This window comes from Protomyctophum parallelum (genome assembly GCF_964188405.1).
Source record: "Protomyctophum parallelum genome assembly, chromosome: 10".
Classification (NCBI taxonomy): domain Eukaryota; kingdom Metazoa; phylum Chordata; class Actinopteri; order Myctophiformes; family Myctophidae; genus Protomyctophum; species Protomyctophum parallelum.
This window is the reverse complement of record NC_139704.1, coordinates 30358306-30381962: the sequence shown is the minus strand read 5'-3', so window position 1 is coordinate 30381962 and position 23657 is coordinate 30358306. Positions and strand designations below refer to the sequence as shown.

General features: G+C 44.1%; 1 protein-coding gene across 1 annotated transcript in view; it reads left to right on the top strand.

The window, feature by feature from the left end:
• Positions 1–22716, top strand: part of nid1a (nidogen 1a) — a 34809-nt gene extending 12093 nt beyond the window's left edge. Inside the window, 16 exon segments of the mRNA XM_083774861.1 lie at positions 138–377; positions 1792–1929; positions 3357–3485; positions 5241–5384; positions 9008–9130; positions 9746–9964; positions 11526–11704; positions 13998–14124; positions 15660–15831; positions 16602–16759; positions 18286–18378; positions 18381–18408; positions 20052–20116; positions 20119–20136; positions 20139–20162; positions 21516–22716. Of these exon segments, the coding sequence (XP_083630987.1) occupies positions 138–377; positions 1792–1929; positions 3357–3485; positions 5241–5384; positions 9008–9130; positions 9746–9964; positions 11526–11704; positions 13998–14124; positions 15660–15831; positions 16602–16759; positions 18286–18378; positions 18381–18408; positions 20052–20116; positions 20119–20136; positions 20139–20162; positions 21516–21640 (1982 nt within the window). The 3' untranslated portion in view covers positions 21641–22716.
• The last annotated feature ends 941 nt before the right edge of the window (positions 22717–23657 follow it).

Genomic DNA, 23657 nt, shown 5'->3' with positions numbered 1-23657 from the left:
TTGTAGATCTGCTATCTTCAGCATTCCATCCTCTCTCTTCTCCAGTGGTCACCTCGTCCTCCACGAGGCAGTACGAGGTCAGCCTTGTGAGCTTGTAGATCTGCTATCTTCAGCATTCCATCCTCTCTCTTCTCCAGTGGTCACCTCGTCCTCCACGCGGCAGTACGAGGTCAGCCTCCCCGACGGCTCCACGGAGAGCCGGTCGTACCAGTGGCGCCAGACCATCACCTTCCAGAGCTGCCAGCACGGCGAGGCCCCTGCCGGGGGGGAAGTGCGGCCCACCCAGATGCTCAGCGTGGACCAGGTCTTTGTGTCGTACGACGCCAATCAACACCTCATCCGCTACGCCATGACCAACAAGATCGGCGATGTCAACGGTGAGGTCATCGGGGGTTATTTTGGTCCCCCTTTAGATTTCCTGTTTATATATTTTTTCCACTTCCTTCCTGGCCTGGCCTGCTATACAACCTCCCACACCCCCCACACCCCGCTCCAACAACCAGGCTGATCCGCTATTAGGACAAAGTGGGAGTGACTGTGGAAGGTTGCTGTGACTGCTGTGAATTAGGCCTGATTAAACCATTCTGACCTGAGATCAGAATCTAAAAATGTCTTCTACATCCTGACAGTCTTCTGAAAAATGTTTCTATGTCAGTCGTTCTTCGATTTTTTGAAAAATAGCAGACCTACGTGGCGCGCTATGAGCTTGTAGATCTGGGTAATCTGGGTAATAATACCCAGTACTGATCCACAAGTCCATGAGCCTTCAACAAGGGGTCTCTGGTACCACCTCAGATTGACCAAAAATAGAGTCTGTAAATACACAGCAAATATGAATCCAACACATTAGTGTCCAAAGATCTTCTTCTTTCTTCATCAGATGGCCAACTCGAGGGCAGCCATGCCCTCGTCTCCGGTCCTACGTCAAAAAGGCCAGCTTCTGAGGGTGGGCTGTATGTATATAGGGGGAAGCCTGTGATTATGTGCAAAGGCTAAAGCTTAATGTGTAAACAAAGTAACAAACATTTACTTTACACGGTGGGCTAGCTTTGAAAGCCTCCTATCAAGTTGCATGGAAGGCTTTCTTAACCCATTTTGGTGTTAGCTATTGAGTGGTGCTATTGAGTGGCGCCGAGTGGCGTGCTACGAGCTTGTAGGTCTGTTTTTTTTATTTTTATCGAAGAACGACATTTTTAGAATCTGATCTCGGGTCAAAATGGGTTAAATAATTATGCGACACAGTGTTATGCAACAGTCCCTGTTTCAGAGTTTCAGCTCTGTAGGGGTCCCTGTTTCAGAGTTTCAGCTCTGTAGGGGTCCCTGTTTCAGTGTTTCAGCTCTGTAGGGGTCCCTGTTTCAGAGTTTCAGCTCTGTAGGGGTCCCTGTTTCAGTGTTTCAGCTCTGTAGGGGTCCCTGTTTCAGAGTTTCAGCTCTGTAGGGGTCCCTGTTTCAGTGTTTCAGCTCTGTAGGGGTCCCTGTTTCAGAGTTTCAGCTCTGTAGGGGTCCCTGTTTCAGAGTTTCAGCTCTGTAGGGGTCCCTGTTTCAGAGTTTCAGCTCTGTAGGGGTCCCTGTTTCAGTGTTTCAGCTCTGTAGGGGTCCCTGTTTCAGAGTTTCAGCTCTCTCCCTCTAAGCGAAGAGATTGAAGTCCTGCTGACTATATTTGGCGCACAACATGATGCGAGACCATGTAAAAATCGGCCATTATCATTTCATCACACATGAGGATGATCACAATTCACGTAACGTTTTTGCTAACAGCATCCTAACATGTTAATAATAATCCTTGTCCAGGAGGAGAGCCAGAGGAGAACCCGTGTTTCACTGGCAGACACGGCTGTGACACCAGCGCCGTCTGCCGACCCGGAGAAGGGGTCCTGTTCACCTGCGAGTGTGCTGCAGGATTCACCGGTGACGGTCGCACATGCTACGGTATGATTCTTTTTTTTTTTTTTTCAAGATATTTTTTGCGGCTTACGCCTTTTATTGGTTTTTTTGAAGGGACAGACAGTAGGCTGACAGGAAACGGGAGAGAGATGGGGGAGACATGCAGTAAAGGCCGTGTCGGGCTCGGGAGTCGAACCCGCGGCACACTGCGACTGGATTACCAGTCGGGTGCCCAGACGGTTACGCCACCGCCTGGGCCACGGTATGATTCTTAAGAATACGAGGAAATGTTGAACGGACTTGCGTCAGTCTGAAGTGCTGTTGGCCTCAAGATCCGCTAAACATTCCCGAGAGTCTTGGGAATTCATTCATTGTTTAGCGATAGCCTGTTGATTTAGTGGGTTCCAGAAATGTCCCAGCTGCCTTCCAGAAAATGTCCCAGGGTCTTTTTGTCTGACTGACAAAGTCAGACAAAAAGTCTGTATCTGTCCAGAGCCATCATTCTCCCATCAAAATAAGTGGCCTTGTCTTCCTTCCTGGGGAACTGGGTTAATTAAGACAGGAGGTCAAACTGTAAACAGAGCCTAGTTCCATTTGGTCTTTATGGTTCTAGACCAAATATTGAATCAAAGGTCAACGCATCCATTTTGGGCATTCACTCCCACCACACTATCTATAGATTTGAGCTTTTATTTGGGCTAGAAGCCAGACAGGAAGGGCTCCAGGGCACGGGAAGGATGTCTTTCAGATACCAAAAAGATCTTGAAAGATTTGTAATTAGGAAATCTGTAATTAAGATAGTAAACTTGCATTTGATTTACAAAGACAGACTTCAAAGGTCATAGAGTACATTGATGTTGGGGTCACGGTGGCACAGTCGGTAGTGCTGTCGCCTCACAGCTAGAAGTACCTGGATTCCATTCCTGCTGGTGGGCGCTGTGGGTGCTGGGGGCATCAGTGCCCATACCCATGGTGGGGTTGGCAAAAGGGCCTTTCTGTGTGGAGTTTGCATGTTCTCCCCGTGTCCCCTAGGGTAGGTACCCTCACAAAACACATGCAGTAATCCTGGTCTCTAAACTGCCTCCCCCTGGCCAGCCGGGGCGCCTGACGGAGGGGAAACGAACTGGTTGGAATAACGTGTTCTTTCCACGCGCTACGTCCAACCGGGGAAACTCCCTGGTGAAAAGAAGCGGCTTGGACTCCTCATGCATTGAAGGAAGCATGAGGTCATGTCCGTTGCTCTCCCCAGGTTGGCAGAGGGAGTGTAGAAGAGCCCTGGATTACAATTAGATAATTGACCCTGAGTGAAAAACTGGGTTTTCAAAATCGTGGGGAAAAAGAAGAGAGTAACATGATGTAATGTTACATCATGTTAACACTTGATGTAACATAGCAATTGTGAATATACTGTACATACACATGATGATGTAAAATGTACTACATTAAGTGATTTTTGTGTGCATCCCTCTCAGACGTTGATGAATGCAGAGAGCCTCCTAAGGTGTGTGGGGTCCACGCCACCTGCAACAACCACCCAGGGACGTTCCGCTGTGAATGTGACGACGGCTATCAATTTGCCGGTGACGGGCAGACCTGCGTCGGTAAGTGGTGTTTATGTCCTGCCTGGTAGAATTACTCTATGTGTTCTCAGCTGGTGGTTTGATGTAAGCATAGAGACATAAAGTATAATAAAAATGCATTAAAATATCAAGTGGATAATTAGGTGAACAAGATGTACTTACAAGTATGCGACACACTCTACCTACAGTAGGACCTTGGGCAAGGTGGTAAACTGGTAATATAATGTTGTACATAAAAAATTATTTTTTCTTCAGGTTTGATTCATGGGTGCGCGTGAGAGAGTGTGTGTGTGTGTGTGTGTGTGTGTGTGTGTGTGCACGTGCGTGCGTGCGTGTCTGATACTGTGTAGTTTTTTCTAAATAATACTAGATGTCGGAGTTTACAGCATCAGGAATATTTAAATAGTCTCAGATAAGTTGCCAGCTGCACCATGAAGTTAAACCAAGTTAATGGCCTATATGTGCTCTTCTGGCATTCTGGAATGTCTCGTGCTATGATGCAAATACACCCATGTAGCAATTTCGGAGTCTAAAACACAGCATGATACTTCAGCAAATACTTCAGGCCTGGTCTGGTCTGTTCTCCCTGCCTGTATGCTCTGTTTATGTGACACATTGATTTAAGAAACACATGTGAGAGCAGTCTTTTCTCTTCCCTTACTCTGGTTGTGAGTATAGATTTGGAACAGAACCAGCATCTGTTCTGTAGTCCTTCAACTCATCTCATTTATGGGGTAAACACTGTCATGTGGCATCAATCAGAAGGGATGATGTGATGTCTCATCACGTCCAGCTGCATTACGTTACTTTTGACCAGTCTCAGGATGTGAAGTATTCACACACTTCACGCACTAAAGGTTACCGGAGCTGAAAGGGGTTACCTGGTTACTGGAAACTGTTGCCAGATTTGGGGGTCGGATGCCGAGTCCTGACCTAGACGACTGATTACTGATGTTTTCATAGATACAAGTTTTGATTAAAGTTTATATTTGAGTTTTGAGAACATTTAACTTTAAGCAAAAACTAAAAAATTATAAAAAATAACTTTTTAGAGAAAATTGTAAATTGTGTGCGTGCGTGCGTGCGTGTATGTGTATATAATATAACATTTAACTTTACTTATAACAGACATCAAGTAAATATACAAAATGCTTTATTTTATTTAACTGCTTTTTGAGAAAGAATTACTCCCCTGCCTCTTTCTCCATGTTTGCTATAAAAAGGCTCATTCAAGGCTCGTTCAAGCTATATAGACTTTACATTATTAAGTAATCCATCATTTATATGAAATATTCCTGAACTTTCTCTCTCTTTCTCTCTAGCCCATTCTGACCGGGCACCCATTTTGGTGTCAGCATCATGTTATGCTTTAGCTATTTAAAAATAGCAGATCTACAAGCTCATATCGCGCCACCGAGTGGCGCGATACGAGCTTGTAGGTCTGCTATTTTTGAAAAATCGAAGAGCGACTGACATTTTTAGAATCTGATCTCAGGTCAGAATGGGTTCATCAGACCAGTGTGTGTCCGGCGGAAACCTCGTATGAATCTGATCTCAGGTCAGAATGGGCTAGAGGTGTACCGCCCTACGGACCACTGTGAAGAACGGTCCCATAACTCTCTTTCTCTCTAGAGGTGTACCGCCCTACGGACCATTGTGAAGAACAGTCCCATAACTCTCTCTCTCTCTCTCTCTCTCTCTCTCTAGAGGTGTACCGCCCTACGGACCACTGTGAAGAACGGTCCCATAACTCTCTCTCTCTCTTTCTCTCTCTAGAGGTGTACCGCCCTACGGACCACTGTGAAGAACGGTCCCATAACTGTGACATCCCTGAGAGAGCTCTGTGCCGCTACGTTGGAAACTCTGACTATGTCTGCTCCTGCCTGCCTGGATTTGAAGGAGATGGCAGATCATGTACAGGTACAGTACAGACCAGAGCATATGGAATGAGATCATGTACAGGTACAGTACAGACCAGAGCATAGGGACTGAGATCATGTATAGGTACAGACTACAGACCAGTCTGTAGGTACAGACTACAGACCACAGCATAGGGACTGAGATCAGTAATGCACCATTACTGATACACTGGAGGTAGAGGACCCTACCCTTCTGGGAGCCAGCTCCTCCTGGCTGCTTGTCAAAGTGTCCTTGAGCAAGATACTGAACTCCTACTGAGTGATGAGTTTTTTAATTAATTGATTGATTGATTTATTAACAGTTTGCAGAATTACAGTACATTTCAAGTACAACTCAATACAAAAACTGTTACCAGTGAGTGGACGACACCATAAAGCATTACACTTGTTTACAATAGGGCCCACCATTATTCATCAAAACATTTAGAGACGTGCGGATATACACAACTATACACAATATAGTCAAAAAGAAATCATCATAGGAGGTAAAAAGGGAAAAGAAACACATACAGTGAGGGGAAACAGGGGTGGGTGGGGGATTCAGATTTTACGGGGGCCAGTTTCGAATTGCAGGGTATCTTGATGGTGAAGTGAATCTTGTGGACCAGACCCATTGCAAGGTGCTGTACTCTGTCGTCAACCCTAAGCCATTCCAGCCTGTCAGGTAGGCTGGAATGGCGAGTAGGTTGGTTATGTGCACGGTTGCCTATTGCCTTCACTGCCAGTTTATTTAAAACACTTTGTGTGAAGTGAGGGGCACCCACTGTGGCCTGTTGTTTTTCAGAAAGCCAGACGTTGGAGGAAGGGGCTAGCAAGTGAAAATAACCGATCTATAAGCTCTGTTCTGAGTTCCCAGAACTCGGGATCAGTATCTCCTGAGCAGCGCCCCAAATTGGATACTGGGAACCTTATCTGAATCCGATCCATATAGCCTATGAAAACATATCCAGAACCCGACACGGCACGGCATGTTTTTCCTAGTTCTATTAGTAGAAAAGATCCATGATGTTGTCCTTCTAATCATGAACGGGGAGACATGTTTTCGATTAGTTATTACATGGACTTCATGGATTTCATGCATGGACTTAAATGACTCCATGATGTAACATTAAGGAAGTATTTAGACAGGTACATGGGTATCTTGGTGGTGTATCGAATCTTGTGGACCAGACCCATTGCAAGATGCTGTACTCTGTCGTCGACCCTAAGCCATCCCAGTCTGCCAAAGTGGGCAGGGGTGAGGTGGGTTCGGGGGGTGAGGCCAAGTAGGAGCCTGACCAGTTTGTTTTGGGAGGTCTGGAGCCTTGTTTTAAGGGCCTTTGAGGTGCTGTGGTACCAAGAGGTGGATGCATAGTCAAAGAAACCTTGTACGAGGGCTCCTGTTAAGGTCTTCAAGGTGTTTTTGCTGACCAGTGAGGAGATCCTGTAAAGGAATCTTGTTCTTTGATTGACTTTTTTGATTACGTTGGTGGCCATCTTATCACCGGAAAGATTGGCCTCCAGGATGGAACCTAGGTAGGTAATTTGATCTTTTCGTGTGATAATATTGTCACCCACTCTAACCAAGAAGCCATCTGCCTTGCTGAGATTACTATTTGATCCGAAGAGGATGGATTCAGTTTTTCCCAGGTGTAAGGATAGTTTGTTATCAGCGAGCCAGGTGCAGATTCTACCGAGTTCAGAGCTGAGGGTCTTTTCAACCTGCAGTTTGTTCCTGTCCGAGACCAGCAGTGCTGAGTCATCTGCGAACAGGAACAAGTTGCAGTCACAAGCTGAAGTCATGTCGTTAACATATATTAGGAACAGTAAAGGCCCTAGTATGCTTCCTTGTGGGACGCCACAGCTCACTGGGAGGGGAGGGGACAGTGTTCCGTTCACCTCCACCATCTGTTCTCTCCCCTCCAGGTAGGATTGCATCCAGCTCACTGATGTGCTATCAAAACCAATAGCTTTAAGCTTGTTAACCAGTATGGAGTGGTTCACGGTGTCAAAAGCCTTTTGGAGGTCCAGCATGACCATGCCGCAGTATTTTCCAGCGTCCACCTCGTGTTTGATGTGGTCGCTCAAATAGAGGAGGCATGTGTCAGTGGAGTGGGATGTTCTGAAACCAGATTGGAACTCGTACAGCAATTTATTAGTGACAAGATACTTTTCAACCTGTTCATAGACTATTTTTTCCATCACTTTCGAGATGGAGCTTAGAATAGAAATAGGGCGGTAGTTGCCGGGTTCTAATTTACTCCCTTTTTTGTACAAGGGGGTTACTTTGGCCAGTTTAAAATCTTGGGGGACCTGTCCCTGTTTGATGGAGAGGTTAACTATGTGGGTGATGACTGGAGCTATGGAAAAGGCTGAGTCTCTGAGAAATTTGGATATACTCACTTAAGGAAGTGGTTTGCACCACTTAAAAATGTTAATGACATGTCAAATAATGGTCAAACCAGGTTGAAAGTGTTTAAAGAGGTTCTTATTAATGTAACATTTGCACATCATTTGTGCAATAACATTAGATTCAACACACACACACACACACACACACACACACACACACACACACACACACACAGTTCAGCTTGTTTATTCCCAATACAAGGAGACCGAGGCAAAGATTAATAAACCAGCTGTTGGAGAGTAACACAGGGGGGAAATGAGGGCAGTTAGGCAATGTTTCTAAGTGTGTGATTCAACAAGTGGGACATAAAAAAGCAGATGGACAATACATCTGCTGAGGTCCAGTTCCAACTTCCAACATAACGCTGACCTGGCACAAGCTCCCATTCCCAGCAGCACGACTCGTTCACATTTTCCATTCCTTCCACAATTTATCTACATCTTATCCACCCAAGGGACAGTTTTGGGGGCCTGTCCTGAAAGTGCTCATAATTTGGATCATGTTCTGTATCCCTTTTTCTGGCTACGGAACTTGTACGTCTTGTCAAAATGTCCTGACCATCCGGCATCTGTATTATGTATGTGATATTTTAGCCTATGTTGTGCGCAGTTTCATTGTTGCTTGTCCTTTCTCGTAGCCGTCATTCAGTATTTTAGCCGTGACGTGAGCGCCCCCTCCAGAGATACTTACGGGTCCTACTTTTGTGTCGCAACCACGAAAGTCTCATTTTACCGCTTTCCTCACAACAACAAAGCTGCTGCTCTCCCAAATCTGTCTGTGGCAGGCTGTCTGCCCCACACCGGATACTATCGCCATTTTATTTCATTGTGTCTGAATCCTCATTAGAGAGATTCAACATACTCAAGCCTGCACACATTCTAAATATGCCCCCGAAATATTGTACTGAGCAAATCGACTTACCACCTTCAATAATAATGATAATAATCGTTTTTATTGTTTCATATATTTTCTTTGTCATGGACACTTGTACAAAACATTAATAATTCTACTCGAGTTGGAAGCATTAAGACCCATTTTAACCCTCAATGGCTTCCTTTCTGAAAAATAACGTCATTGTAAAAAGATTCACGCATTTAGATATTCTATTTACAAGGAGATGTGGACGGGAGCTGGTGCCACTTGGACCCGGACGTAACGTAGCACTACAAAATGACGTCGGACTTAAATACTGAATACTCATACGCTGCCTGTTTGTGTTTCCCTGCCTGCAGACCTAGACGAATGCACAGTTGGAAGCCGGTGCCATCAGGACGCTGCCTGTTACAACACCCAGGGATCGTTTACCTGTCAGTGCAGGCCAGGTTACTACGGCGATGGCTTCCAATGCTCCTCAGGTAAGAGCCTCAATTGGAACGCCATCCCATTGAGCTGGCATCTTGCTTGATTATTACAGTGTCCGCAATGCCAGGTGGTTCCGTTTGGTATCGTCATCTTACTGAATCAGTCTGGATTTATTTTAGATGTCTGTAATCGATTTGATGATGTTATAGAGAGTTTGAGGGTATGCGTTTTCTTTAACACATTCTGAACGGGAACCCATTTTGGTGTTGGCATCATGTCATGCTTTAGCTATTGAAAAATAGCAGATCTACAAGCTCATAGCGCGCCACCGAGTGGCGCGCTACGAGCTTGTAGGTCTGCTATTTTTGAAAAATCAAGAACGACTGGCATTTTTAGAATCTGATCTCAGGTCAGAATGGGTTAAAGAAAACGCATACCCTCAAACTCTCTATAACCAGTGTGTGTCCAGTGGAAACCTCGCATGAATCTGATCTCAGGTCAGAATGGGTTAAATCTGCATCCATAGCTTTCATGTCCTACTCCACAAAGAAGGTTATACAATGCAGCTTGCATACAACAGTTTAGTATACCACATTTGAGCTTGGTGTATGTTATAGTCAGGCGTGCATAGATTCATTGATCTTCCTTGTTTTTTTGTTTTTCTCTAGAGAGGACCAACACACCATGTCAAGAACACAGGGAGAGACTCCTGGCCTCTCTCCCTCGAGGCCCCAGACCTCCAGTGGGGCAGTTCATCCCAGCATGTGACGAGCACGGGGCTTATGAACCCATGCAGTGCATGGGCAGCACCGGACGCTGCTGGTGTGTGAAGAGCAACGGACAGGAGCTCCCTGGGACTCGCTCTGGGCCTGAGAACAGACCGATGTGTGAGTGTCCAACTGTCCATGCACCCTGTCCAATGTCCATGCACCCTGTCCAATGTGTCCATCAGTGGCTTGCACAGACATTTAGAGGGGCAGGTGCTCAAGTGAAAAAAAGGGCACCTTGTGCAGCGCATTTTGGGGCGGAAACCCATTTTGGTGCTTTAGCTATTGAAAAATAGCAGATCTACGAGCTCATAGCGCGCCACCGCGTGGCGCGCTACAAGCTTGTAGGTCTGCTATTTTTTTTAAATCGAAGATTTGATCAATGTCACCATGGTCCACACACTACAAATTAAGAAAAAAAATATAACCTTTTTTATTTTATTTTTAAGAGCACATTGCCAAAAGGGCAGGGGGTGCTCTAGCACCCCCTAGTGTCTATCTGTGCATGCACGCCATTGGTGTCCATGCACCCTGGCATCCCTAGTCCAATGTCCATGCACCCTGGCATCGCTATTTAGATCCCTGGGACTCGCTCTGGGCCTGAGAACAGACCGATGTGTGAGTGTCCAGTGTCCATGTCCATGCACCCTGGCATCACTATTTAGATCCCTGGGACTCGCTCTGGGCCTGAAAACAGACCAATGTGTGAGTGTCCATGCAGTGTCCATGCACCCTGGCATCCCTACTCTGGAAACAGTAGGAAACAATTGTCTAAAATAGCAAAATTATAGCAGATAGACAATATCTGATGTTTTTGCAGTGAGTACAATGAAGCGTGAATTAAGGTTCAAGCGGTTAAAGGTTTTCAAAACTAAACTAAGTATATTTGTACTTATATAATTATATAAGTATAATTGTACTTAAGTACTGTACTTAAGTACAATTGTGAGGTATTTGTATTTGTACTTTACTGGAGTATTTCCAATACTTTTACTTGTACTCCGCGACATGATCTCAGAGGAAAATATATTGTACTTTTACTCCACTACAATTATTTGAAAACTTGAGTTACTGGTTACTTTGTAGATTTTGATTATTATTACAAAACATATATACATTAGCCACTTCAGCCCTACTGTAGGTATATACATTTTGGACATTTTGGACAAATAGCCGATCTACAAGCTCACAATGCTCGTGATGCGACTGTTTTTCAAAATACATTTTGAAAACTTGAAATATGGGATATTCTGCATAATGAGTACTTTTACTTTTGGTACTGTAAGTACTATTTTGCTGCCAGTACTTTTGTACATTTACTCAAGTACTGTACATTTTGAATTCCGGACATTTACTTTGCGACTATATTGCAGAATTGATACTTTTACTTAAAGGTATATTCAGTGATTTCACTAAAAAAACCTTAGGTTTCGTTTTTGGCCTGGGACCCAGCCTTTCGTCCAATCAGGATAGAGAGTCAAAAACTAAACCTAAGGTTTTTTGACGCCCAGGGGTTAAATGGGGACAGGGAGGAACTCCTTATATGGCCAGCACACTCTATAGTAGGGAGGATTATCACACCAAAACAAAAAAATAAGTGATATTTGAATTAAGTGAAATCACTGAATATACCTTTAACTAAAAAAAAAAAAAATCCACCAACCTGGTATTTCTTTGGTAGGTATTGACCACGATGGTGACGGTGGGCGGCCGCCGGTGGGACCCTCTCCCAACCCCGGGGTTCAACCCCCGGCGTCAGGAACACACTTACTGTTCTCTCAGAGTGGCAGGATAGAGCACATCCCCCTGGAAGGATACGACATGAAGAAAGACGACGCTAAGGCAGTCCTCCATCTACCTGTAAGTCTGTCTAATAGTTAAATACCCTCTAACTAATGTAACATTAGGTAATGTAACATAAAGATGACGCTAAGGCAGTCCTCCATCTACCTGTAAGTCTGTCTAATAGTTAAATACCCTCCATCTACCTGTAAGTCTGTCTAATAGTTAACTAATTTTGACCTGAGATCAGATTCAAAAATTGTCTTCTACATCCTGACAGTTTTCTGAAAAAGCTACGTTTCTATGTCAGTGGTTCTTCGATTTTTCAAAAATAGCAGACCTACAAGCTCGTAGCGCGCCACTCGGTGGCGCGCTATGAGCTTGTAGATCTGCTATTTTTCAATAGCTAAAGCATAACATAATGCTAACACCAAAAGGGGTTCCCGCGGGCCCAGGCCGTAGCGTAACGGTCTGGGCACCAGACTGGTGATCCAGTCGCGGTGTGCCGCGGGTTCGACTCCCGGACCCGACACGGCCTTTACCGCATGTCATCCCCCCATCTCTCTCCCGTTTCCTGTCAGCCTACTTTCTATCCCTTAAAAAATCAATAAAGGCGTAAGCCGCAAAAAATATCTTAAAAAAAAAAGAAAAAGAAAAAAAAAGGGGTTCCCGCCCCCAAAATGGGTTAAATACCCTCTAACTCATTTCTGTGGATGGGCATAGCGTTTCATCTCTGAAGGCAGTTTCATTATATTGAGTTTGGATTGGTCAAGGTTGTTCGCAAACATTGCAATGAAACTCGTCGTACCTTGTTTTTTTTCCCCTTGTAGTGCCAATAGGTCATTTAAGCAATAAGCCACGAGAGGTCTCAGGTTACCGGGTATTTTACAGTGGCTGGGAGGCGTAGGCAGTGGCTGGGGCCTCGAGTGGCTTATTGCTTTTCTAAAACGGTTACAAATATATAGCAATATTAACCTAATAAAACTATTAAATTCACAAAAGTAGCTACGCTTTGCGCCACCAGAGCGAGCCACATCACTTCCTTGTTTTGCTCGGCAAGTAGAGTATGTGACGGGAGAATATCGCTTGATGTCTTTCCGGGACTGCCTGGAGCCACACATTCACACATTCACATTGTTCTGTAAAGCACTTTGAGCTGCATTTCATGTCATGAAAGGTGCTATACAAATAACGTTTTATTATTATTATTATTATATGAGCCGGGCGGTGCTTAGACACCTGCACGGCATGGGTTTGCAAGGCAATCAAGCGCTCCCCTTCCCCAGTACAGCTACAGAGATGCGGAATCAGCTGCGATTGATTTTGAAGGTGTGGGCTATCTGTGAAATTTAACAACGGTCATGTGACGGTAACCAGCCAATCAGAATCAAGTATTGGGATTAACCGTTTTAGAATACAGTTTTTAAATGGTTCATTTAGCATCGCGATACGAGCTTGTAGGTCTGCTATTTTTGAAAAATCGAAGAACGACTGACATTTTTAGAATCCGATCTCAGGTCAGAATGGGTTAATCAGACCAGTGTGTGTCCCAGTGGAAACCTCGTATGAATCTGATCTCAGGTCAGAATGGGTTATTTCCTGTAAGTAAAGACTGGACAGGGAAGCCACGCCGTTATAAATATTTTTGTTTAGACATTGTGAAGTGCTATAGCCCCAGACACTGGTTTGTTTGTTTGGGAATATTTCACTGTCTGTGTTTGTTTGGGTCCATCTGTGGTTTGGCAATATGTTTCTCGTAATGCGATGACTGTCCAGTAAACACTTTGGCTCTCAAGAGGAAACAAACATTGTTTTGTATTACAGTTGAACTCTGCCACAGAGAGTTTGAGAGGATGATACTACGATATCTATCTGAAGCATGTGTGATTATGAAACCTGTGCTGGAGAAATGAATCAAACCCCTTCACAGCCAGGGCGACGTGTGGGTTTTCTCTCTAGTCTGTATGTCGTCAGCTCAACATCTTGCTCCATTCTGTTCCTTATTTGCCTGTAATTACTAGTCTGTATAGCACACGATTTTCCCATCGGCCACAGGAGACCTAATCGTTATTACAGCCACATGGTGACATTTGTTCTAATTGTCGAACCAGCAGAGCACCACTGGAACTATAAAACCGCATTTCTTGTTACAACATATCTCCAAAACCAGCTGGTCTGAAGTTTGACGGTGGTGTGTGGGTGGTTTTAGGATTGTGTTTGTTTGTTTTGATATTATGTCTAGACGTGGGAGTGTGAAAACACTGTCGTCCCCCATCTGTTGAGTGTTTTACTTCTCTGAGCGTTCCGACTCCTGCATCAAACAAAGTGCACTTCAAAGATGGCTGACTGTTGTTGACCTCTCTCTCCACAGGAGAAGATCATCATCGGAGTGGCCTATGACTGTGTGGAGAAAATGGTCTACTGGACGGACATCACTACTCCGTCCATCAGCAAGGCCAGCCTGCAGGGTGGAGAGCCCATTCCAATTATCATCTCAGGTGGGATCAAAAAGTCCAACGTTTCAATTTACAATTTTACAATTTAGGCATTTGGCAGACGCTCTTAAGCAAGAACAAAAAAGCATGGGAATACATCACATATATATGCATTTATCATGAAACATGCTTATGGCCTGACGGCGAAATTTAAAAAAATAGCAGACCTACAAGCTCGTAGCGCGCCACTCGGTGGCGCGCTATGAGCTTGTAGGTCTGCTATTTTCCAATAGCTAAAGTATAACAATGTATGTAACACCAAAAGGGGTTCCCGCTCAAAATGGGTTAAGCTAAGAACGTAACTAGAACATATCTATATAATGACACTATACATATAAACTATACATATATACTATACTATGCTGTACATATACTATGAAGTGCTGTGACTACATACAATGCGATTATTGTGCTGTCTACATGACATGCTATAAGTCTGTTTCAAATGCTATCTAACTGTCTCATCAATGTATTGCTCTTCTCGGGCTGCTTTGGTCAATTTATATTGTACATTTTGAGATTGTGTTAACAAATTAAGATCATTGAAAATGCAACATATTAACCTCTCTCCACAGATCTGGACAGCCCTGAAGGCATTATTAATGACAATAAATAACCTCTCCACAGATCTGGACAGCCCTGAAATGATAATAAATAAAATAATAATAATAATAATAATAATAATAATAATAATAATAAAACTTTATTTGTATAGCACCTTTCATGACATGAAATGCAGCTCCAAGTGCTTTACAGAACAATGGAGAATAAAAGAAAAGCAAGGCAACGACAAAAAACAAGCAGTAATGCAATACAGTGAGGACATGAATAAAAATAAAAAATAAAAGATCAATTAAAGGCAATGTTGTAGAAGTGGGTCTTGAGCTGAGCTTTAAAAATGTCTACAGAGGCTGCCTGACGAAGGTACAGTGGGAGCTTGTTCCATGCCGTCGGCCCGTAGAAGCAAAAAGCTGCTTCCCCGTATTTTTTAGTTGCCATTTTTTTAGGCAAAGCGAGCAGGCCAGCAGTGGAAGACCTTAGGGGGCGGTTTGGGACATATTTAGGCAGGCAGTCATGTAGGTAGGAAGGTGCGAGACCATTGAGAGCTTTATAGACAAGTAAAATAATTTTAAAATCAATCCTAAAAACAACCGGAAGCCAGTGCAGTGATGCCAAAACTGGAGTAATATGTTCTCTCATCTTAGTTCTAGTTAAAACTCTGGCTGCTGCATTTTGGACAAGTTGTAATCTGTCAGTTGTTTTCTTAGGCAGTCCTGAAAAAAGTGCATTGCAGTAATCAAGCCGAGAAAAAACAAAGGCGTGGATTAACGTTTTTCGCATCGTCCAAGGACACATAGGCTCTGATTCGTGCAATATTTCTAAGGTGAAAAAAGGCAATCTTGGTAACATGATTAATGTGTGAATAAAAATTCAATTCAGAATCAATAATAACCCCCAGGTTCTTTACTGTACTGTTACTTTCTACAGTCAGGTTGAAATGAAGGCATTATTAATGACAATAAATAACCTCTCCACAGATCTGGACAGCCCTGAAGGCATCACCATCGACCACTTGGGCCGGAATCTGTTCTGGACCGACTCCATGAAGGACCGGATCGAGGTGGCCTCTCTGGACGGCTCCCAGAGGCGGGTCATTATAAACTCCGACCTGGTGAACCCTCGTGCTATCATCGCCGACCCCCCCAGTGGGTGGGTAAACATTTGATGCTAACGTTAACCAAAAGATGCATTTATTTTGTATAAGCAAGGCATCCCTTGAAATCTTTCGCAGTACCACACTCTTTAACACATGTTGACCTGGGAACGATTCTGCACATGTCTTCTAAATCCTGACTGTTTTCTTGAAAAAGCTATGTTTTTCTATGTCAGTCGTTCTCAAACACTTTCATGTCACTTTTCACGATTCTTCAAAAATAGCAGTCCTATAAGCTCGTAGCGCACCACTCGGTGGCGCGCTATGAGCTTGTAGATCTGCTATTTTTCAATAGCTAAATTATAACATAATGTTTAAAGGTTTTATGACATTCATTTTCATTTATTTTTCTTTTTCTTTTTTCGTTTAGATTTTATGACCTCAATTACACCCAAAAAACCTGAACTTTGAACATTCAGTGGATTTTCTGTGGTCTGAAGTTTTCTTTGGGGTTTTTTGGCCTTTTGAGCTACAATGAAAATGGCAAATCCCATTGACATATATGGGATTTGCAGTAAGTGATGTCACTTACTGCGGCAAATCAGAGCACCTGTTTGAGCCCAGATCACAGAAAATCTACTGAATGTTAAAAGTTCATGTTTTTTGGGTACAATTGAGATTAGAAAACCTAAAAAAAACAAGAACAATTCCAAAACCTTTTTTTTAATGTCACAATCCCTTTAAAACACCAAAAGGGGTTCTCGCTCAAAATAGGTTGAATAACTTTAAATCCATAAATTAATTGCAATCAACGTCACATCGACAGAAACCTATACTGGGCCGACTGGAATCGAGATGCCCCAAAGATTGAGACCTCTTATATGGACGGAACCAACAGAAGAGTGCTGGTCAAGGATGACCTCGGGCTTCCCAACGGCTTGACGTACGACCAACAGAGCTCCCTGCTGTGCTGGGTGGACGCAGGTTAGTTCCACACTAAGGTTATCTACTGCAGTGGGTCCCAAAGGACCACCAAATCAACATTTATTAGGCCACGGACCCCCCCATTTGAAAACATATGCCAGTGACCCCGATAAGGGAGGGTCTAGCAGTGATTCCGAAACATATTAATTTCATGGACCCCAATTTATAATGTAAAACCACTGTTAATTTAACTCTGAGAGTGTACAAAATGGAACCAAATGGACCTGTCGGGGTCCATTTGTACACTCTGAGTTACAGACCCATAAGGTTCCATTTGGTTCCAAACTATCATTTAGCTGGGGACCCCCTGGAACTCCCTCAAGGACCCCTGGGGGTCCCCGGACCCCACTTTGAGGAACAACTGATCTACTGTATGTGGTGATGCGTCTATGCTTTATCAATGTCTTCCTCATAACGGATGTAATCTCCTGTCTGTCTTCCTCATAACGGATGTAATCTCCTGTCTGTCTTCCTCATAACGGATTTAATCTCCTGTATGTCTTCCTCCTAACGGATGTAATCTCCTGTATGTCTTCCTCATAACGGATGTAATCTCCTGTATGTCTTCCTCATAACGGATGTAATCTCCTGTATGTCTTCCTCCTAACGGATGTAATCTCCTGTATGTCTTCCTCCTAACGGATGTAATCTCCTGTCTGTCTTCCTCCTAACGGATGTAATCTCCTGTCTGTCTTCCTCCTAACGGATGTAATCTCCTGTCTGTCTTCCTCATAACGGATGTAATCTCCTGTATGTCTTCCTCCTAACGGATGTAATCTCCTGTCTGTCTTCCTCCTAACGGATGTAATCTCCTGTATGTCTTCCTCCTAACGGATGTAATCTCCTGTCTGTCTTCCTCCTAACGGATGTAATCTCCTGTCTGTCTTCCTCATAACGGATGTAATCTCCTGTCTGTCTTCCTCCTAACGGATGTAATCTCCTGTATGTCTTCCTTCTAACGGATGTAATCTCCTGTATGTCTTCCTCCTAACGGATGTAATCTCCTGTCTGTCTTCCTCCTAACGGATGTAATCTCCTGTCTGTCTTCTCATAACGGATGTAATCTCCTGTATGTCTTCCTTCTAACGGATGTAATCTCCTGTATGTCTTCCTCCTAACGGATGTAATCTCCTGTATGTCTTCCTTCTAACGGATGTAATCTCCTGTCTGTCTTCCTCCTAACGGATGTAATCTCCTGTCTGTCTTCCTCCTAACGGATGTAATCTCCTGTCTGTCTTCCTCCTAACGGATGTAATCTCCTGTCTGTCTTCCTCATAACGGATGTAATCTCCTGTCTGTCTTCCTCATAACGGATGTAATCTCCTGTCTGTCTTCCTCATAACGGATGTAATCTCCTGTCTGTCTTCCTCATAACGGATGTAATCTCTTGTATGTCTTCCTTCTAACGGATGTAATCTCCTGTATGTCTTCCTTCTAACGGATGTAATCTCCTGTCTGTCTTCCTCCTAACGGATGTAATCTCCTGTCTGTCTTCCTCCTAACGGATGTAATCTCCTGTATTTCAGGGACACATAAACTGGAGTGCATGAATCCTCAGCTGGGCGACCGCAGAACCATCATCGAGGGGATCCAGTATCCCTTTGGAGTTACTGCATTTGGAAGAACATTTACTACACCGACTGGAAGAGGTATGTACAGTATGGCTCTATATGTCACGTATAACTAAAAAACATGGCATGGATGCACCTGGGACGTATCCTCAGTGATGTATCCTGAGGTCAACGGGGTTGCGGGTCTCTCGACATCATACCCAGCCGGGAGTGATCAAGTCCCGACGTACATCCCAGTAGCTTACCCTCGATCAGTCCCACTAGGGAAAAACCAGGGACACACAATCCGTTGGAACTACTCCAGAACTACTCTGCCAGGGCATGGAGGGACTAGGCTCTGTGGGTTGTCTCGTATAATATGGTACATGGTACATTGACAGTATATAGCGCTTTTATCCAAAGCGCTTTACATAAAGCACTCCATCTTGCGCCACCCTTTTGCGCCATTTTTTAAAATGTGCCTTTATTTTATTTTTTATAGAGGGACAGACAGTAGGCTGACAGGAATTGGGGGGAGAGAGATGGAGGGGGGGGGGGGACATGCAGTCCGTCGGGATCGGGAGTCGAACCCGCGGCACACCGCCAGACTTGGGCTGCCGGCCAAGGTGCCTGGACCGCTGAGCCACGGCCCAGGCCTGTGTAGTAATTTGTGGCCTGCAGGCATTACGCGTTACAGCAGAATCAAACAGAATGCCTTTATGTATGATTAAGCGTATCTGTGACGCGACTAGCCTCATCTATCAAGGTGCCACCTGGTGTCTGTATTTTGGAGAAAACCTTTGTGTTGGAAAATGGCCTATTGACAAGCTCACTGCGTGTTGCAGTGTGACACGCTGTGGAGTTGTAGATCTGATATGTTGACCATGTGACACCATCGTAAGTATAAAACAGGGCTTAAGTGGTTAAAGGTCAAGCAGCTTCCACGCTACACTGAGATCTTGATGTTCTGATGTTCTGTCAGCCTGGCACCAACACCCCCCCCCCCCTCCTTCCCCCTTCTGCAGCTTGTTCTTTTTTTTCCTCCCCATGTTTCAATCTATGCATGTTTGTTTGCCATCGGCCAGGGGGCTGGGGGGGGGGGGCGGGGGCATTTGGAGGGGTCAAGGAGGCTACTTAAAATGTGACAGCTGCTTGCAATTTCTCCGTTTCTTGAGTGTCTGTGAGTGACCTGTTGCAGGGCCTCTCCTCTGATCTCACCAGGGATTCCACCTCCCCGGAGAGGCTGGACACTTGAGCAGTACTAACACAACTATGTCGGTAAATTTAAGAACCATAGAGCCTCTACCGCCCCCCCCCCCCCCCCCCCCCCCCCCCATGATATACCTGTCTATGACATACACACAGGACAGCAGCTAATATTTCCCAAATGTTGGATAAGCCCAGATTTCTAAGGCCTGACTCACACCTTCACAACAGATTGTTGTATAAAAGCTGATGCATGAGACTTGTTTACTGATGCAAGCTCGCAATGCATTTCCAATGGAGTCACATGGTTTGACACAAACATTTTTGTTGTATGAGAAGGGGGGGGGGGGCAGTCGAAACACAGCCGAAAGCCGTACAACAAAAAATGTTGTGGCAAACCATGTGACTTCCATTGGAAATGCATTGGGGCGGCCATGACACTACTTACCCTTTGTTTACATCTAGCATGCATCAATGTTGCATGCTAGATCGAAAGCTGTGAGTGAAGCCCAAATCCTTGTGTTTTGTTCCACTAGAGATGCAGTGATTGGTGTGGACTGGTATACTAAGAAAGAGACAGACGACTTCCACCCTCAGAAACGGACAAACTGTACGGCATCGCACAGCCTACGCCCAGTGTCCTTCTGGTATGTACAGTACAGTGTGCCACTTATTATACACTTTCAACCTGGCGTCCAATATTCTTTCATTATAGGCAAAACTTTTAAAAAACATATTTTAAAAATAGCCCCTCAACCATAGACTGTAAAATAATATGGACAAAGCGTTCCCCGGGTTTAACATGGACGTAAAATGAAGCCTGTTATTCCTGCACTGTAAGTCGCCATCTTTCTAGATCCGTTTGGGCCCAGCTGGCCATTGGCTGGCTCCGTTTTGGCCCAGCTGGCCATTGGCTGGCCCAGACACGAGGCGGACTTCCCCCCTTCTTCTCCGTTGGTTTTTATTTTGACTCGAGTGGGAGGGGAATCCGATCATAGACTGTAACGGTAGCCACGCCCCTCAGAACATGCGCAACGTTATGGTCATTTTTTTAATAAATGGGACCATAATTTTCCAAAAAGAATATTATGACATTAGAAATGAGACTTTAAACTAGTGACTGGAAGCAGAAAGTATTCATGACCATGTTTATTAAGGTAATACAGTCTAGGTGAAGTTGGGCCAAATACATGGACTTCTATGGGGCTATGGGTTTTTCTGAGTCCAATGACAGCACCACAACAGGCCATTATATGAACTTTCAGAGTTTCAGGCTTCACAAAATATCTGTCTGACTGCCCCCCCTGCCCTCAACGTGTCACTCACGAATGTTGTGTGTTTTCAACGTTTTTAGAAATTTACCCAGGTCAGGTCTGATTTCTGAATATTGTTTTAATTATTGTGTATAATAATGTCTGGGATGAAGTAAAGTCCTCAGTGTTAATTGAGAGCGTACTGTACCAATGGAACCACCTGGACCCAATTGTGCCTAAAGGGCAATTCTTAGAAAAAGCATGGCCCGTGCATATTTGGAGGTTTGAGTCAGGCCATTCCTCACCATTACCTATTGCCCTGTGGAGCTGCTGATGCCCTGTATCATGACCTCTGTGAAGGAGATTACAGTACAGAACGATTGCTGGTTATTCCCCCCCAGTGTGAAAGAAACAGGGGATATTCCCTAGCCAGTATATTCACGGTGAAGTGAGGAAGAGATAGCAGCCACAGACCTCATCCTCACAACACCCTCCTCCCACCAGATAAGATTGCATAAAGCCAGGGAATGCAGAGCCAAGGGGCCCCCACAACATCTGGAGTCTGCTATGTGGTTCCGCCCCAATTATGCATATCTGTTTAACAAATAAAGAACAGGATGTTGCCTGAAGTTACCTCTTCTGGTGCCGTTTGTTCAATGACCCCTTTCTGAAAAACGATAATTTATTTCATGTCCCACCTTTAAAAAATGTAAATAAATCCACTAATGTTTGTCATATTATTTCCAGGACAAAACTACTGTGCTGTGAACAAGGGAGGCTGCACTCACCTCTGTTTAGCGACACCGTCCGGTCGCTCCTGCCTGTGTCCCGACAACGCAGGGGGTGTGAGCTGTGTGGAGGGCAGACACTGAAGAGAAGACTTTACCACTTGAACCCCAGGCAGCGTCCCTATTCTGGGGGCCAACATTGGGCACAAATTAGCCGATCTGCAAATAAATCTATTTTAAGTGAAGATATTTAGTATAGAGCGAAAAACAGGAGGAGGCCCTAGTAGAGCCAAAGCCCCACGGGGAATCTGGTCAACTAAAGTATAGGGTTTAAGTGGTTAAGGGTTCAAAAGGTGGCACCATTTTAATGTCTGTACTAAACTGTAGCTGTTGAAAATGCCACTGAAAACCAGAGGTGGACTGCTGTGCCTTGCATCACTCGGACCCCTTTTCTACCGGTTGGTTCCCGATGGGATGCGGTTCAGTTCTTTTTGGTTCTCCAGAGCTCCAAAATTGGAACGTTAATTATGAATTGAGTGTGCAAAACCTGTATTAAATTGTTTATAGGATCAATATAAGTAAATTAATATATGATATTTTGTTGCATATTTTCCTATATAATGCCTCATTTGCATATTTAAATAAATTTGTAATACAATAAATCATTGTCTTCGTGTAAGTGATCAACCGGGTAAGTTTCATGGTGATAGCAATCTAATATAGGTATGGTTTTGCACACTCAATTCATGATTAATGTTCCAATTTTGGAGCTCTGGCTCATGGACTAAGAACCACAAAGAACTGAACCGGTTCCCATTGGGAACCAACGAGTGGAAAAGAGGTCACAGTGTTATCCTAATACAGGTCTACTCTGTTAAAGAAAATCCCTATTCCTATTATACATTCACAACTGCTTTAAAGAAGTGTAAATATAAACACCCTTTTCTCAATATTTTCCTGAGTGCACATACACTGATGAATATCTCAAGGGATGAATAATTTAATGTGAAATTAATTACAAATTCATTATATTATAACAGGTGCTGGTTGATCAGTTTGTTACATCTCATGTCAGTTCTGTTACTTTGTGTCGTGTTTGAATTATGCCATAGGCTAACTCATGGAAGTATTATAGTTAAAATGACTAAAAGGTATCTATTCAAGCTGCTGCGATGAGTTTACATGCTGTGCAACTAATCAATAAAACATTTTTGTAACAAGTGTGTATGCAATGCCTTGTGAATGTGGTACTATACCGCCACCATGTGTTCACTTGGGTAAATTAATGTATCTTTTTTTGTTTCTCGGTTGCACTGGCTTAGGGTAGCCTACTTTACACTAACTCAATGACTCAATGAGGGAGTTCCATGGGGTACCCAGCCAAATGAGCAGTACTTTAATTTCACTATAGTTCAGACAATTTAAATCAAAACACAGTCATATTCCAACAGATTGTATTATGTCAGTGGAATCCTTTTAGTTTAGGGCATATTTTGCAGGTCTGTTACATCAAGGTTTAGGGTTAGAATAGGGTTTGGAAACCCCTGGTGTATTATGCCAAGTGGGGCTCACTATTTGCATTGAATCCCAAAAATGTTGATGATGAATTAATTCCAGTGAGGAAATCAAAGTGAATATTGTAATACCAACTTGTGCCAAACGGGGGCGAGTGACACTTCTGTGAGTAACTTGTAGCACTAACTGTATAAGGCACTATAGCAAAGTCTGGACTAGTTGTCTCCACCAGGCCGAAGGCATGTGGGGAGAGTATGTTTTGCACTCCGTCCGTCCGTTTGTGTGTCCGTGTGTCCGTGACAGGCTAATCTCGGCCACCGTTAACCCGGTCGATGCCAAATTTTGCACACACACTCCCTGGATGCCAACGATGAACCTCTGCCCCAAACTTTCCAGAACGGCCTGTTATAGCGCCACCAAGAGGCCGCTTTGTGCAAAAACTTCACCGTTAACCCGGTCGATGCCAAATTTTGCACACACACTCCCTGGATGCCAACGATGAACCTCTGCCCCAAACTTTCCAGAACGGCCTGTTATAGCGCCACCAAGAGGCCGCTTTGTGCAAAACAAGTTTTTGCACAGTACACCTACAGATTTTGTCCAAACATCACGCAAATTGGTACACAGTCTCTCTAGAGCCATTCAA